This window comes from Rousettus aegyptiacus, unplaced genomic scaffold (assembly GCF_014176215.1).
Source record: "Rousettus aegyptiacus isolate mRouAeg1 unplaced genomic scaffold, mRouAeg1.p scaffold_m13_p_1, whole genome shotgun sequence".
Taxonomy (NCBI): domain Eukaryota; kingdom Metazoa; phylum Chordata; class Mammalia; order Chiroptera; family Pteropodidae; genus Rousettus; species Rousettus aegyptiacus.
This window is the reverse complement of record NW_023416284.1, coordinates 34,865,995-34,883,185: the sequence shown is the minus strand read 5'-3', so window position 1 is coordinate 34,883,185 and position 17,191 is coordinate 34,865,995. Positions and strand designations below refer to the sequence as shown.

Genomic DNA, 17,191 nt, shown 5'->3' with positions numbered 1-17,191 from the left:
GCATGGAAACAGAATCACTAACATTCTGTTCATCTCCAAGTTATCAGCAACTCAAATGGGACACTGAGGAAGAAAGCAGAGTTGAGGCTGGCTTCTAGGTTTCTGTCTTGAATAATTACGTATATGTTATATCAATCACCAAAATGAAGAATGCTGAAGGGAAAAACAGGATTGAGGAGAAATGAAAAAGTCTGTAAGAACATGCTGACTCTGGGGCACCTGTGGGACATCTAAATGAAGAAGACAAGGAGAAAGTTACAGACAGGTGGTATGTGTTATCTCTAATCCTATACTACGTATCACAGATTCTCACAGCATTTAATTATTCTTATAATTTGTGAGGAAGCACTTAAGAATAGTTTCTTAATTCAACCTTCTTATAAATAGTTAACAAAACCTAGTGCAAGAAGTTAGCACCTGAAATTCTGATTCAAATCTAGAAGGATATTCTTGCCCATTTCAAAGAGTTTTAAATGATAAAACTGACATCCAGAAATAACATCTGCCCATTCAACATGATTGAGAACTTATATAGTGGAAGATCCATGCAAGCAAGAAATTTATCTGTCTTGTTCATTGCTGCATCACTAGCAGCTAAAGCAATGTCTTGCACATAGTAGGCTACTAAAAACATACTTGTTGAGTGAATGAAATTCCTTTAGAAGAATGCTGTCATAAGTGATAAATGAGGGTCTTGTTAGACACCAAGTTAGATGAAGAGAAAGACTTGGAAGCTTTGATTTTTCTGGGGAAAGTCGAGTTGCTCTTTGGAGCCTCAACACCAGGAAACTACACTGCTGTCAATTTCTCAGTATGCTGGCACAATTCCATACCAGTTTCAGGAAATCCCAAGGTTTTTAGTGGTTCTCCAAGTTCTAAGGACAAGGAACAGCTCTTATTGCCTTAAGACTGCTCATCCTAACTCTACTATTCAGTAACAGCAAAGTTTCACTGAGCATATACTATGTTCCAATACCCTGCTAGATACTAAAGATACGAAGATGAAACATAATCTCTATTCAAGGATCATCATTATCAGAGGAGAAAGACTCATAAATAATTAAGTATGATACAGTATGATGAGTTATAATAGAGGTATAGAGAATACAATGAAATTCATGAAAAAAAAAATAATTATGCCCAGGAAGCTTTAAGAAAGTGTTAAGGGAAGCAATATTTGCGTTGGGACTTGATGGGTAAGGAGATGTTCACTAAGAATAGCAGAAGACTATTCCAGAGAGAGCTAACAGCATAAGCAAAAACAAAGAAACAAGTCCTATACAGTATATTTGGGAAAAAACAAGTAATCTGATGAGACTAGAGATTAGAAATATCCAGGAAAGCGGTAAGAAACAAGACCAGGAAAAGAGAATGGGGCCAAATTATAATAGGCTTATTATGTCATATGAAAAAATTTAAATTTTATCATATAAGAAATGAAAATTCACTAAAGCTTTCACAATACCTTTAGATCTTTCATAAAATACCCTTAGGTCTAGAGCATGGAATTAGACTTTTGTTAATTAAGTATGCCCTAAATTCAAACATCAATTTAAAATTAGGAGAATGAGGAGAACTAGCAGTAGCAAGAAGTCCTAAGGAATCTGTCGTAATGATCCACTTGTGGTATAAAATGTTCCTTGTCATGGTTTTATGTTTATTAAATATGGCAAAATCTGTTTAATAATTCAGAAACAATTTACTGAGCACCTATTATATTCTAACCTCTGTGCTAAGCATTAAAGATAACAGATGGTTCTTCCAATCAAGGAGTTTGTAATCTAGGAGGAGAAAAAACACAAACATTATTTTGCCGCTACTGAGAATAATCCTGAGTATATTGCCCAATTTCTGTAAGCCCCATTTTCCTTATCAAATGAGAATAAAAATATCTACCTTATAGGGTCCTTCAGAGGACTAAATGAATATGTACATAAAAGTACCTAGCACAGTGACACAGAGTTGGCATTTAATAAGGCTAATACTCGTTTAGTACCTGGTGGTATTTCTTTTATACAGATTCTAGTAATATGGCAATAATTCAAGGCCCAGTGAACCAATTTGTTTAGCAACTATTAAGTAAGTATATGCTATGAGCCAGGTACTGTGCTAGGCACTAGGAATTAAAGATTTAATGATCTGTAATACACATGATGTAATTTTACTTCAGAATTTTTTTTAGGATAAAATCATATTACTCTAACAGAGTAAGAGTTAATGACACTAACGTAATCGAAATGCATTACTAAAGTAATACAAATAATTTAATATAAATTAAAATGGCTACTAATATGCATTTCACAAACATTTTAGTTGATCAAATGAACTAAGAAAAGTTTTAAGGAATAGCTTAAAATGGTGACTAGTTGTTTCCAATTAAAATTATTACAATAAATTTGATTCACTGGAGTTGCAATCTTTGACCAATCACAACTTTTAATATCAGCCATTCGCATTTTTTCTTAAAAGACTCATTAAGTTTAAATGGATTTCTAAATATAAACAGACCAAAAACTAAAACTAAAAAGAAGTCGAAAGTTTACTTGGGCACAAGCCTTTTATAAGAAAAAATAGACAAAACATTCTGGTTAATATCTTTGAGGTCTTGCATTCGCTTTTCAAGTAGTAAAGTTACATGTTATACAGCAAGATAATCTAGATTTTCGCTATTTCATATATCTGAAATACTTACGGGTTATTAACCGAATGTTTATGATTCTTCCATCCAATTTTTGCAAAGTGTTCAACTTTTGTTCCTATAAAGAAAGTAAATATCTATTAGTGAGTTAATGTTTTTCTGCTATTTATGAACAAATGGTACTCAGTGTCCCATATTTTCCCTTGCACAGATTAAAGATGTCAACATTAATTCCCTCAACAAGTATTTCTTTGTCATTAAACTTGGGTATATTTAATGAATTAAATCAACCAATAGGCACATAATATGAAAAAAGTTCAAACTGGCCGATTCTACCTAGTATAACTTGGATCCAATTTCAAAAACTAGAAAATTTGGCCTGGGACCACAATAGTTTTAAGGCAAGAAAGAGCACTGCCAGCAATTACTTAGGAAGTCTGCCAAAACATCCCAATGCCCCAGGAATAAGTGAATTTTACAATTCACACTACGCTCTAGGGCCTGCTCTTCTCTTTCCTTTTCATAGTTCTTTTGAAGAGTTATATCCTAATAAGAACATGGATGCTTTTCAAATTGCTTAACAGAAAGTTTAAAGAATAGTGTCAGGAAAACGAAAGCAATCACATTAATGAAAATTCGAAAAAAAGAAAAAAGAAAAAAACTCGTATTCATTGTTTTCAAAAAGATAAAAGAGAATAAAATGGTTTTGAATTATCCTTTGAAGCTAGAAAGACCAAGAACTGGAAAGTTTACTAACTGGAGTTATGTTATATTAAAAATGTCACAATACAATAAAAAAAAGGCACCATTTCCATTTTATCTCTATCTTCTCTGCCAAGGAAAAGTGACATAACTATTATTTATCAAGAGCAGAGAAGACATAAATATAATTAAGCCAATCTTATCTCAATTCTAATTTTAAAAAGGGAATAAGATGGATTCCATCTGATGCAGGACAAGGCAAATTCCTCAAGTAGTGGGGAACTCAAGCCCTGCACTGAGAGAGAAAAGGGTTCTTGGCTGAGCACAAGAAAGAATTCAAATGCCCGCCAAAGTCAGAGTCAAAAGCAAAGTTTATTGGAAAAGGAAACACTCCACAGACAAAGCCTGGTCTCCTTTCAGAGGCAGAGAGTGAGAGAGCATAAGGGAGACTCAGAGGGTCAGAGACAATTCATAGAGATGGAGACAGTAAGTGAAACAGAGCAAAGAGACTGAGAGGGACCCCAAGTGTTCTGGGAATTCAGTTTATATATTATTCTTTAGTTTCTGTGTGAATTTAAAGACTTTGTTTACCCGTTTTCCTTTGGTATGTGCACAGAGTGAGAAAGGATAAGAGCATGTAGCATGAGAGGCCCGCTGACAATTGCCTTTGATCCATAGGGTTCCCATGATTTTAGCCATAGGGAATTAATGATTTTATTTTGTGTAGGGTACCAGTTAAAGACTTTGTTTTCCTGTTTTACCTTCATGATGTGAGAAATGGTTTGTTCACAATCCCTGCAGAAATTTTCCTTTGTTCTGCAGATTTCCTCCTGGTCTGGCTGTAGGGCTAATTGCATATTGCAGTATCTAAATATAGCTTAATTTAACATATTAGTTCTCTTGCTTTCTTCCTCCATTACATCCACACTGGTGATTTCATACCAGTAAGAATGGTGATCAGGAGGCAGCCAATACGGGTTCACTAAGAACAAGCCACATCATATTAATATCTTTAATTGATCGTATTGACTGGAAGATAAAATGAAACATGATAACTGGATATCAGCAAAACAACGAAATTTTTCATGACACCTTTTGGGACAAGAAAAGGAAATACCGTAATGTGGGTTTTGTTGTTTTTTGGGGGGGCGGGGGGCGGTGTTACTAAAAGGTATAAGGATTCTTCTGTCAAGTAAGTTGATACACTGGGTTAAACAAAATGAACAGATTTCTTTATGGCAATTTATTCAGAGCCATTACTACTGCATATGTATTATGACTATTCAATAGGAAGTTAAAGTATGAAGCATATCCCATTATAGAGCATCTTATGAGCTTAATGTCCCATAGAACATACATTGGGAAACAACAGCATTGATTAATGCATTAACTTAGAGAAAAGTCTCTAGTAATAACTAACTTCTAACCTCAGCCATGCTCTAGTTTAGGAAATCAAAGGCACTCTCACCAAATCTGAAGCTGGAAGGGAATACTATAATGTTGGATCCAAGTAGTCTTCAACAAAATTTATCAATAGGAAAAATAAGAATATAATTAATTTAATGCCCAGTTCTATTCTTGGACCACCCAAGACAACCTGGAAAAAGGAGGAGCAACTATAAGAAAGGTTCTGCAGCTCTGTTCCACACGAGCTCAGTGATTTAACAGTATAATGTGACTACCGGGAAAACTCAAGTGCGATCACAGTACGGCAATCAGATTGCAGACGACGGGTCATGAAACAAGTCCAATGAGAAATAGTTAAAGAGGAGAAGAGAAATTAAGCGCACGGTCAGGCTGGCTTCAGATATCTGAAGGGCTATAAGGTGAAAGACTCTTATTCTGTCAGTCTTAGAAGACAGAAACAAGACTATGGGTATAAATTATAAGGATAGAGATTTGAGTTTAACATGAAAAAAGAGCACTGTAACAATTGGAATCACCCCTCAAAAATGGAATGAGTAACATCTGTCAGTGCCAAGTTCCTTGTCACAGGAAGTACAAATGCTTTATTGTCATTTATTAGATTTATAAGCAATTCATGCATGGATTGGTAGGAAATCAAGAAGCCAAATTATGTGAAAGCACTTGGCATAGAGCCTGACATGAGATATTCAGTAAGTGTTGATGTCTTTTCTTCTTCTTGTCTTACCATGGGATCCAATTAATCTATAGAAGATAACGATCCTTTGAAAAATATACTGCCAGTCACTTACCATACATTTATTACACCTGGCACTGATGAAGACATTGCTGACTACTGATTCTGACCTGCCAATTCAGATTTTTGGCTGTTTAAAAAGATATGCTGTTATAAAAAAGATTTCAATCTCCTTGAATCAAACTTGGAAGCCACAAAAATCTGCTGATTCTACAGAGCAATGTAAGCAACTATAAATATTCTATGTACTCATTTCTAGTGCACATTCATAAACAATTTCAAATGACAATTTAAAATTCTATGAAATTCTATAATTCATTAAAAAAATCTGTTGAATGAAGAATAATATTTCAACTAAAATACTATACATTTATAGTTCAAATTTTACATGAGAAACCATTCAACTACACTGAGTAATGTGAAAACTGAGAAAAGATATAAACTTAAAAACACAACTGACACAGGATTTCCAGGTAGTGAATAATGGCAGCTGCCTAAACCTGTCTCTCTCCATAAGAATGAATAACACTGCACAAAACCATACCCTCAGCATAGCTTAAAAAAGAGAAAACTCAAAAATCCAAATTATCTGTAAGTGAAAAAAAAAAAAAAAAAAAAAAGAATGGGAAACAATTACCAAAGCCTAACTAGCAATTGCTCATGCTCCCACAGCAAGCCGTTGGGGGAAAAGAGGTCAATCTGAAGAAAAGCTGCAGACAAGAAAAGAGGGAGCTAGTGGCAGGCCTGCAATTGCTCTAAAACTAGACCAGGAAGAGAAGGACTCCCTACCAATTGTGAAATTATTGAAAAACATATTCCTATAGATTAAAGCTTGACTATGGGGAAGGGTTTGAAAAGTATAGGACATTTGGGCTGGTGATCTTTGAAAGGCAATGCTTCTGGGAGAAAAAAAAGGCAAAAAGAAAGGGAAAGGCACCTTTTGGCAATTGAATGGTGAAAGAAAAAACTTAAAAGGAGAAAAATTTTAAGGTCCTATGTCACACACACACACACAAATTAGAGGTCACATAATCCATCTTTCAATAAATCTACTACGGAAACAAGAATTTACTACGCAGACATAAGAGGACACCATAGACCTAGGAATTCCAAATCTAAAAACTACTTTCAAATCACAATTCAGTATAACTAGAAATTATTAATAAAATGAAAGATTACGTCAACCTAGAAATTTAAATAATATTTCCATGAAACGACTCAAGTTAAAAAAAACAAAATACAAAGGGAAACTACAAAACTTTTGGAAAAATAATGATATTGAAAATACTACATATTAGAAACAATATGATATATTTAAAGCGGTAATCAGGTAGATACACAGCACAAAACAGTTATTAAGAAAAAAAGAATGATAAAATAAAATATTCATCAATAAAAAAAGAATGCAGTCCTGATACACACTACTACATGAATGAACTGTGAAAACATTAAGCTAAGTGAAAGAAGGCAGTCACAAATAGCCAAACCCATAAAAACAGAAACTAGATTAGTGGTTGCCAGGTGCCTGAGAGAAGAGGCTAATAAAGAGGACTTCTAATGGGTCTGATGTTTCCTTTCTGAGGTGGTGAAAATGTTCTGAAATTAGATAGTGATGATGGTTGCACAACTCTGAAAATATATTTAAAAATCACTAAAAGGATGAATTTCATAGTTTTTAAATTATATCTCAATAAATTTAAAAATTATTTTAAATATTTAAATATTTTTAAAAAATAAATTCCCAACTCAAAAAGCCAGAAAAATAACTAAAAGAAAGCACAAGAAAAATAAAAGCAGAAATTAATGGGGTAAAGAACAGAAATAATTAATCAATCAAAATCCTATTTGAAAAAGTTAGTAATATAAACTACTACCTAATTTAATAAAGAAAAAAGGGAGAAAGCATAAAAGAACCAAAAATAATAAATAACAAGAGGCAAATACCACTAAACAGAAACAAATTTTTAAATTGTAAAAGACTACTTTTCAGATATATTTATACAAACAGATTTAAAAATCTAAATGAGATAATTTCCTAGATCAATATAGACTGTCAAAATTGATCCTAATGGAGATAGAATGTTTAAACATAAAGAAATAGATGATTACCAAGCAACTATTACCTTGCCCCCCAAAAGAAACAGGCCCAGATGGGGTTTCACAGGGAATTCTACCAAACCTACAAACATCAAGTAGTCCCAATGCTCCATAAATTTAAAAGTGCATTAAAAGTGAAGAAAGCCTTCTTATTTCTTTTTATGAAACAAGTATAAAATAAACTTGATAAAGATATAACTAATAAAGAAAATTACAAACCAATATTACTTATCAATATTGATTTGAAAGTACTAAATAATGACAATCTAACCCGACATTAAAAAATCAATATATCATGATCGAATGGGATTTATTAGGATATGCAAAGTTGGTTTAATATCAAAAATCCATTAATAAAATATTCTATTAATAGACTTAAGTGGAGCGTATGGTCCAAATAACACCACAGATGCTGGAAATGCCCTTGAGAAAATGTAATACCCATTCTTAAAAGTAATAAAAAAGCTCAAGATAATCAAAATTAATGGATACTTTCTCAACACAATAAAGTAAATAAACATGTACAAACACACATATGAGATCCTGAAGCCAGAATCTTTTTTAAAAATAAAGAAATTAATTTTTTTATGGCAACATCAGTTAACAAAGTCCAATGTTTCATCTGTACACTTTAACAGTAAAACATGTATATATTTACACTGTGTGTTCATTTCCCATCTGAAGCTAGTATCTTAATGAAATAATACCACCACCCAAAATGGATTGTTGTGAGAATTGAATGAGATGACATAGGTTTTGGAAATTCACTTAGTCACTCAACAAATGTTTACTGAGTATTTAAATATGCTAGGATTGCAGAAGAGAAAGGGTAAAAGGGCTTTCTTCTGGCTAGGTTACCTGCCAAGCACTGGGCTAGGCTGCTAATGTAGCTTTCACAGAGTTTATAGATGAATAAGAAAGACAAATCTTAAACAAGTAAAACCATATGCAACACATATATAAATATAAATAGTACTAAGCGTTATGAAGAAAAGCAAGAGGGGGTTATCTATGAAAGAGGATAACAGGAGGGCTCTAGTTCAGTTTGAATGGTCAATAATCTTTCTTTGAAGATTAATTAATTAATTACAGAATACCAGGCACTGTTCTAAGTAACAGTCAATGATCAAAGAATAAAACAAACAAAATCTGTGCCCTTGTGCAGAATTTCAATTCTGGCTGGAGGAGACAGTCGAGAAAAAATATACATGCCAGATTTTTGTAAGTGGTATATAAAATGATAAAGCAGGAGACAGGAGAAAAAATTCTGGGAAGGAGAGTGATGAAAAAAACAGAAGGTAACATTTAAGCAAAGATAGAAGGGAGCTAGCACTGATACCTTAGGGTAGAACATTCCAGAAGTAGAAATGGCAAGGCTAAGGCTCTGCCTGAAGTAGGAATGTGCTCACTGTGTTTGAGGAACAGAAAAAATAGTATGGCTGGAGCAGAGTGGTAAAAGAAGAAAATGACAGATAAGATCAGAAAGCTAATGAGGGTCGGGGATCAGGTCATTTAGAAGCCTGTAGGCCGTAAGATCTATAGGTTTCAATTTAACTGTGATGAAAACACGATGGAGAGTTTTGAGCAGAGGAGTGAAATGATCTTTAAAAGCATTACTCTAACTGTAAAACAAAGAAGTTACTATAGAAGTATGCAAGCAGAAACAGAAAAATGAGTTAGGAGACTCCTATAATGCAGGCGAGAAATTATGGTGGCTTGCAAATACTAGAAGTGGTGGAAATGATGAAAAATGGATATTCTGAGAAATGATTAAACATGTTTGCCGATATACTGAATGTCGAGTATGAGGAGACTTAAGGATGGCTCCAAGGTTTTTGGCCAAAGGTCTTAGAAAAAAGGAGTTATTATGAAATGAGGAAAACTTCAGGAAGAACAGACAGGAAATAGGGAAGTTCAAGGAAAGAATTAAGACTTCAGTTTTAGACCAGTTAAATTTGATGCCTATTAGACATACAAATGGAGATACTTTGGTAAAGTATTGGATGTAGCTGATCCTGAAAGAACAAAGTAAAGAGCACTGTAGCCAAAGGGAATATGAGACTGAATATGAAACAGAGAATAGTTTGGCTTACTGAACACAATGAAAGGAGGCCAGTGAGCTTTCACACAGAGAGACTAGAAAATAGAAATGAAAACAACAACTGATGTTTTAAAATAGTCTCTTTATTACACAGTAATAGATAATCAATACATATACTGGTACCTGAATGCTATAGACTAAATTGTGTCCCCCCACAAAATTCATATGTTGAAGCCTTAATACCTGAGGTGGTGGTAATTGAAGAGGAGGTTTGGGGACAGTAATTAGAGTAGATGAGGTCATAAGAGTGAAGTCCTCAAACAAAGAGGAAGAAAAAGATGTATCTGTCTCTGTCTCTGTCTCTGTCTCTCTGTGTTTCTCTCTCCCTCTCTCTCCCTCCACCCCACCCCCACCACCCTCACAAAAGAAGAGGTCATAGGAGCACACAATGAGATGGCAGCTGCATACAAGCCAAGAGATGAGGCCTAGAATAAAACCTATCTTACACCTTCCCAGCCTCCAGGACTATGAACAATAAATTTCAGCTTGCACCACCCAGTTTACAGTGTTTTGTTATGGCAGCCCAAGCAGACTAATATACTGGAAGTGGCGTTACATTGAACAAATACATAAAATGTGTGAATGACTTTTGAGCCAGAAGGTGGGTTTTAAAGAAACTCCAAGTGAAAGCCTAAAATGCCTTGAAGAAATTATCAGTAGAAACCTCAAGGTCCTTTGAGGCTGCTGCAGGTGAGGGTTTGCAATAAGGTAAAACCTTAATAAGAACTAGAGGGAAGGAGATCCTTGTTACTTACAATAGTAGAAATTAAAGTAACACTATTAACTGTGATGATTTGAAAATTCAAAAGCAAAATATTGAAGTAGCCACATGGTTTCTCCTTGTTGCTTATAGAAAAATTCTATATAGCAATATTGAGGACAGGACTGTAAAGCAAAAAGAATTCAGGGCTTGATAGTTTTGAATTCTCAGCTGCTTAAGGTGGTAAAAGATGCTAAAATTCAGAAATGAGCAAAGATCAAATCAGGGAACTGCCAGGAAAACAGGGTCCAAAAAATGGAGCTAAGGATATGACAAATCTTTTGTTAAGATCTCACAAAGAGCAAAGCTGATGCCTCAGAGTACAGTTCAGATAGAAAAAAACCCTCAAAGACAAAAAGGCTGTGCCTCACAAATCCTCATGAAACGAAGGGCTGCTAGGAAGCTTAAGAATGCTGTTTCCCCTCAGCCATTTCAGCAGAAACCGAAGGTAGAGTAGAGCTTCGTACCTCAAAAAGATTTCCAAGTGTAGCTTTTTGTCAATCGAAGTGACCCAGAAAGATTCACAGGAGGCCAGCGAAGTTAAGATAAAAATAATTTACAAAGAGCATTCTTGTGCATCAACATTCTATTTTTGACTTGGGAGGTAGTTTATGTCACAGTGATGAGCTTTGTTAGAATTCACCAAGTTACCTGTTTATGTTTTATGTACTCTTCTGTGTTGAGTTATAATACATAACAACAACAGAAATTTTAGATTAAAAAAAAAATGCCGGATTCAACCCACTGACTTGATTCTTCACTATCCTAGCAGGTTACAACTCACAGTTTGAAAAATTCTAGTCTAGGTTAAGAGTTGTGGTAATGAAACGATTTGGAAGAAAGAAACATAATTTGGAGATAGAACTGATACTACATAGTGAGGGCTGGTGTTGGGGAAAAGGAGGGAGGAAAAAGTGTTAAAGATAACTCATGGTTCTGCTTTGAAAATCTGAATAGATGTGCCACTTTAGGAAAACCAGAGGAACAATTTTAAGGTGACAGAATAGAATTAAGAGTTTGCATTTGAACATGTTACATTTGAGAAGCCTGCTAAATATGCAAACAGAGTTGCCAAGATATCAACTAGATTTACAAGTATAGAAGCCATCAATCATCTATAGTAAGTTTGCCTCCCACTTCCCACAAGTATATTACTTTGTTTTCTTTTCTTTACAGGACTAATAATTATCTGAAATTATCTTAGTTTTTATGTGTTATATATAATCTCTCCCCACTCTAAATTTTAGCAAAACCATACATTTCATCTGTTTATTTATTGCTTGTGAATGAATGCATTAATGTATCTAATTCTTTTTTCCTCCCGAATGTCCTTTGCTGTCTAACTTTGCAGTTTCTTACCACAAAAGAAGTGGAGTTTACTTCCATATCCCTTGATTCCAAATTTGCCATGTGACTTGCTTTGGTTAACAACTTAAGTTTCAAAAGGCAGAAATTATTCTCTTGTACTTCTGCTTTCACCATGAAAAGGATATGCCAGGGCTGGCATTCTGGTCTCAAGAGGAGGATGAGCGACATATTACCCAGTCAAGTATGACTAGAACAGAGCCATAAACCAATCTACAGTCATATGATTAACCCACACAAGAAGAGCTGAGCTCAGCTTAGATCAGCTGATTTCTAGTCAATCTACAAATTTGTAAACCATTGTAGTAATACATAATTTGCTGTTTAAAATCACTGAGTTTTGGAGTGGTTTATTTAACACAGCAATAACTGACTCATATACTGCTATATTTCAGTGCCTAGGACAGTGCCTGAAATATGAGAGCTCAGTAATGTTTTAAATGAGTTATTTAATTGAAAAAGTGAACAAGAAATATCCAAAGAAGTTAAAAAAAAAAAAAAAAAACAGGAGAATGAGATATCACAGAGGCCAAGAGAAGAGAATGCTTCAAGAAGAAAGTGATCAGAAGGGATTCATGCTGCTGAGGTCTATTAAATTAAGATTGAAAAGTGTTTACTAGATACTGCAATATGGTGATCAATGATAGCCCTGAGAAAGGGGGGAAGCCAGACTGGAATGGACTGAATTAAAAATGATAAGAAATAGCTACGAGAAAGAAAATGTCCATGGTCAAAGTCTAGCAGTGCTCCTCTATATGATCCCGCCATCTTTCCTTAAAGATTTTTTCCTTTCTAATTACTTGCTTTTGGCTATCAAACTTGGGATATTTTTCCTATATAGAATAAAAATGCTGAACTTTCAAGCACAGAAATGTTCTTTCTTATCTCATAGTACACAATAGGTACTGGTTCAGAGTCATATAATAAAAATGAAAATCCTATCTGCACTATCCCATGCTTTAACTGACTAAGCCAGGCCAATCACTTCATATTACTCAAAAAACTAGCATGTTTACCTATAAAGTAAAAATCAACTATGAAATTTAAATCTCATAAAACAGTATAGAATGAGAGATGATGTACTAAGAATAAAATCTGACTATATAAACCTATTACTGTGAATAAAATTTGTAAAAAATACAAATAAATAAACTGGCAATTAAAAAAGATAAATAAAAAATAAAAATAATAAATAAAATAAAAAGTAAAGTAAATTAAAATAATTAAAATAAGATAAAATTTGTACTAAGAATAAAATTTGACTCAATCTATTACCAAAAGAAAGCTTTAAATCTCATTAGCATATTCAGAACTAATGCACCTCAATTTATAGTCCATGGTTAAAGAAGACATGATTTACTTTTCCAATTTCAATCTCTGGTTTTGCAGCATTCTAGTACTTCCCATATGATGTCCTGTATACAAATACTTTCTCTACAACCAAATTCTACACAGACTATTTCTTCAACTTAATGCAAAAGCCATTTTATATTAATATATCCTGGCAGCCTCCACAGCGCCTTAATAAATACCTATTGTTTCTCATCACACATATAACTACCAATAAGCTTTAAAGATTTTTTTCTAACATACCGTATTTTTCCATGTGCTCTCTTCCAGCAGCTACAAACATCTGCGAAATAACCGTTTTGGGAAACAACTCATGTTTACTGGCCAGGATTTCCAAATGTTTATCTAATGGAGTGATACTACCTGAGACCTAAGAGATAGGAAAAAACAAAATTTAATAAGCACTTGATGTGATAGTGTCTCTTTCAAGTATTACAATGCAACTTAGACATCTGCTTATTCTAAGTACAATGTAAACCAAAAATAAGCCATGTTAATAAAATCAGTCAGAAATATTTTGCACAAAAAAATAGCAAGGAAAATAATCAAATAACCAATGAGGTATAATTCTTTCAAGAAATATTTATCAAAAATCTTGCATATACCAAAAACTACTGAAGGTGAATAAAATGGATAAAGTCCCTGCTCACCTGGCATTTACATTTGAGGGGGAGAAGAGGTTGGAGCGATAGGGACAAAATTAAAGAAAAATGTAAATTATAATGCTATAAATAATAAATCCAAGACTCACTGAGAGATCAAATAAATAAAATCAGTAATGAAAAGTTATATAATAAAGGCCATCAATGACAAATCCATAGCTAATACACTCAATGGTAAAAAGCTAATAGCTTTCTTCTAAGATCAAGAACAAGACAAAGATCATCAGGTGCTACTATGAAAAATTTATACATTAACCTAGAAGAAATGGATAAATTAATAGAAACATACAATCTTCCAAGACTAAACCATGAAGAAATAGTAAATATGAATAGAGCAACTGCTAGTAAGGAGATTGAATCAGTAATAATAAAAAAATATTTTAAAACCTTTCATCAAACAGAAGTCTAGAACTAGATGGCTTCACAGGTGAATTCTACCAAACATTCAAAGATTTAATACCTATCCTTCTTAAACTCTTCCAAAAAACTGAAGAATAGAAAATGCTTCCAAACTCATTGTATAAGGCCAGTATTGCCCTGATACAAAACAAAAGGAGAGTACAGGCCAATATCCCTGATGAACAAAGATGCAAAAATCCTCAACAAAATATTAGCAAACCGAATTTGACAATATATTTAAAGGATCATACACCATGTTCAAGTGGGATTTATCACAGAGATGCAAATACCTTTTAACATCCACAAATCAATCAATGCGATACACCACATTAACAAAACAAAGAATAAAATGTTATCATCCCTATGTATGCAGAAAAAGCATCTGACAAAATTGAACATCTATTTATGATAAAAAAAAAAAAAACTCTCAACAAAGTGGGTAGAGAGGGACCATATCTCAACATAATAAAGGCCATATATGACAAATCTAATATACTCAATGATAAAAAGCTGAAAGCTTTCCTCTAAGATCAGGAACAAGACAAGAAGGCCCACTCTGCCACTTTTACTGAACATAGTATTGCAAGGTCTAGCCACAGCAATCAAACAGAAAAATAAATAAAAATTATCTATATTGGAAAGAGGTAAAACTGTCATTATTTGAAAATGACACAATACTATACATAGAAAAACCTTAAGACTCCACATACACACAATCATACACAAAACTGTTTGAACTAATAAAGAAATTAAGTTGCAAGATATAAAAATCAATATACAAAAAACTGTGGCATTTCTATACACAAATAACAAACTATTAGAAAGAGAAATTAAGAAAATAATCTCAATGACAATTGCAGCAAAAGGATTAAAATGCCTAGGAATAAGTTTAACCAAGGAATACAGAAAACTGTAAGACACTGTTGAAAGAAACTGAAGAAGTCACAAATAAATGGAAAGACATTCTGTGTTCATGCACTGGAAGGATCAATATGGTTAAAATGTCCATACTACACAAAGCAATCTACAGATTCAATGCAATCCGTTCAAAATTACAATGACATTTTTCACAGAACTATAACAAATAATTCTAAACTTTGTATGAAACCACAAAAGAACCTGAATGGCCAAAACAATCTTGAAAAAGAAGAACAAGGCTGGAGGTATCATGGTCCCTGATCAAACTATACTACAAAGCTACAGTAATCAAAACAGTATGGTAATGGCATAAAAATAGACACATATATCAATGGAACAGAACTGAAAGCCCAGAAATAAACCTGCACATCTATGAACAATTGATTTATAACAAAAGAACCAAGAACTACAATGGGGAAAGCACAATCTTCACTAATAGCACTGGGAAAACTGGACAGGCACATGCAAAAGAATAAAACTAGACCACTATCTTACACCACAAAAATTAACTCAAAATGGATTAATCACTTTAATGTAAAACTTGAAACCATAAAATTCCTAGAAGAAAACAAAGGCAATAAGTTCCTTCACATTGATCCTAGCAATGTTTTTTTTGGGGGGGATATGACTCCAAAGGCAAGGAAACAAAAGCAAAAATAAACAAATGGGACTACATCAAACTAAAAAAGCTTCTGCACAGTGGAGGGAATCATCAACAAAACAAAAAAGCAACCTACTGATATATTCAATAAGGGCTTAAAATCCAAAATACATAAAGAATTTACACAACTTGACGACATAAAAGCAAACAGATTACAAAATGGGCAGAGAGTCTATGGCCACGCCACCCTGAACAAGCTCGATCCCATCTGATCTTGGAAACTAAGCAGGGTCGGGCCTGGTCAGTACTTGGATGGGAGACCGCCTAGGAAAACCAGTTACTATAGGTGTAAAAAATAAAAAATAAAGTAAAAATACAATAAAAAATGGGCAGAGGATCTGAACAGGTATTTTTCCAAAGACGACATACAGATAGCCAGCCAATAGGCACATGAAAAGATGTTCACTAATTATCAGGAAAATGCAAATTAAAACCACAGTGAAACATCACTTCATATCTGCTAGAATGGCTAAGAAATAGTAAGTGTTGGAGAGAATGCGGAGACAAGGGAATCCTTGTACACTGCTTGTGGGAATATAAACTAGGGTTGCCACTATGGAAAACTGTATGAAGATTCCTCAAAAAATTAAAAACAGAACACTATATGATCCAGCTATTCTACTTCTGGGTATTTATCTGAAGAATGTGAAAACACTAATTTGAAAAGATATATGAACCCCTTTGTTAATTAAAACATTGTTTACAAGAGCTGAGATATGAAAACAACCTTAGTGCTCACTGAAGAATGAATAAAGTGTGTGTGTGTGTGGTGTGTGCGTGTGTGTATATGTATGTATATTAAATATGTATGTATGTATGTGTATGTATATGTACACACACATATAAAATTCAGCTATAAAAAAGAAGGGAATCGTGATTTGCAATAACATGGATGGACCTTGAGGGTATTATGCTAAGTGAAATAAATCAAATGGAAAAGACAAATACCTGATTTCATCTATATGTGAAATCTAAAAAACAAAACAAATGAACAAAATGAATATAAAAACAAACTATAAATAGACAAAGAGAATAGACTGGTGGCTACCAAGGGGAAGGGGATTGGGGGGAGCACAAAAGGGGTAAAGGGGATCAGTTGTATGTTGACGGATGGTAAATAGATTTACTGTAGTGTATACAAGTATCAAAATATAAGGTTGTACACCTGAAATATATATAATCTTGTACACCAATTTTACCCCAATGGGGAAAAAACAATCTGAATACAAATTTAAATAAAGACTGAAGGTGAGGAGTGCTATTTTATAGACAATAGTCGAGGTCTCATTGATAAAATAATACTTTAGCAGAATTGAGAAAGAGTAAGTCATTTGGATAACCTTAGGAGAGGAGCATCCTAGGCAAAGGGAACAGTTA

At 33.7% G+C, this 17,191-nt stretch overlaps 1 protein-coding gene and 1 pseudogene across 2 annotated transcripts in view; one reads left to right on the top strand and one right to left on the bottom strand.

Moving 5' to 3' along the window:
- Nucleotides 1-17,191, bottom strand: part of SCP2 (sterol carrier protein 2) — a 93,535-nt gene that overhangs the window by 50,197 nt on the left and 26,147 nt on the right. For both annotated transcript variants that reach the window (XM_016120334.2, XM_036234069.1), the window contains 2 exons: nt 13,418-13,544; nt 2,693-2,756 (listed from right to left, as the gene is read on the bottom strand). In XM_016120334.2, the coding sequence (XP_015975820.2) occupies nt 2,693-2,756; nt 13,418-13,544 (191 nt within the window). The remainder of the gene's footprint in view (nt 1-2,692; nt 2,757-13,417; nt 13,545-17,191) is intronic.
- Nucleotides 15,985-16,103, top strand: LOC118607017 (annotated as a pseudogene).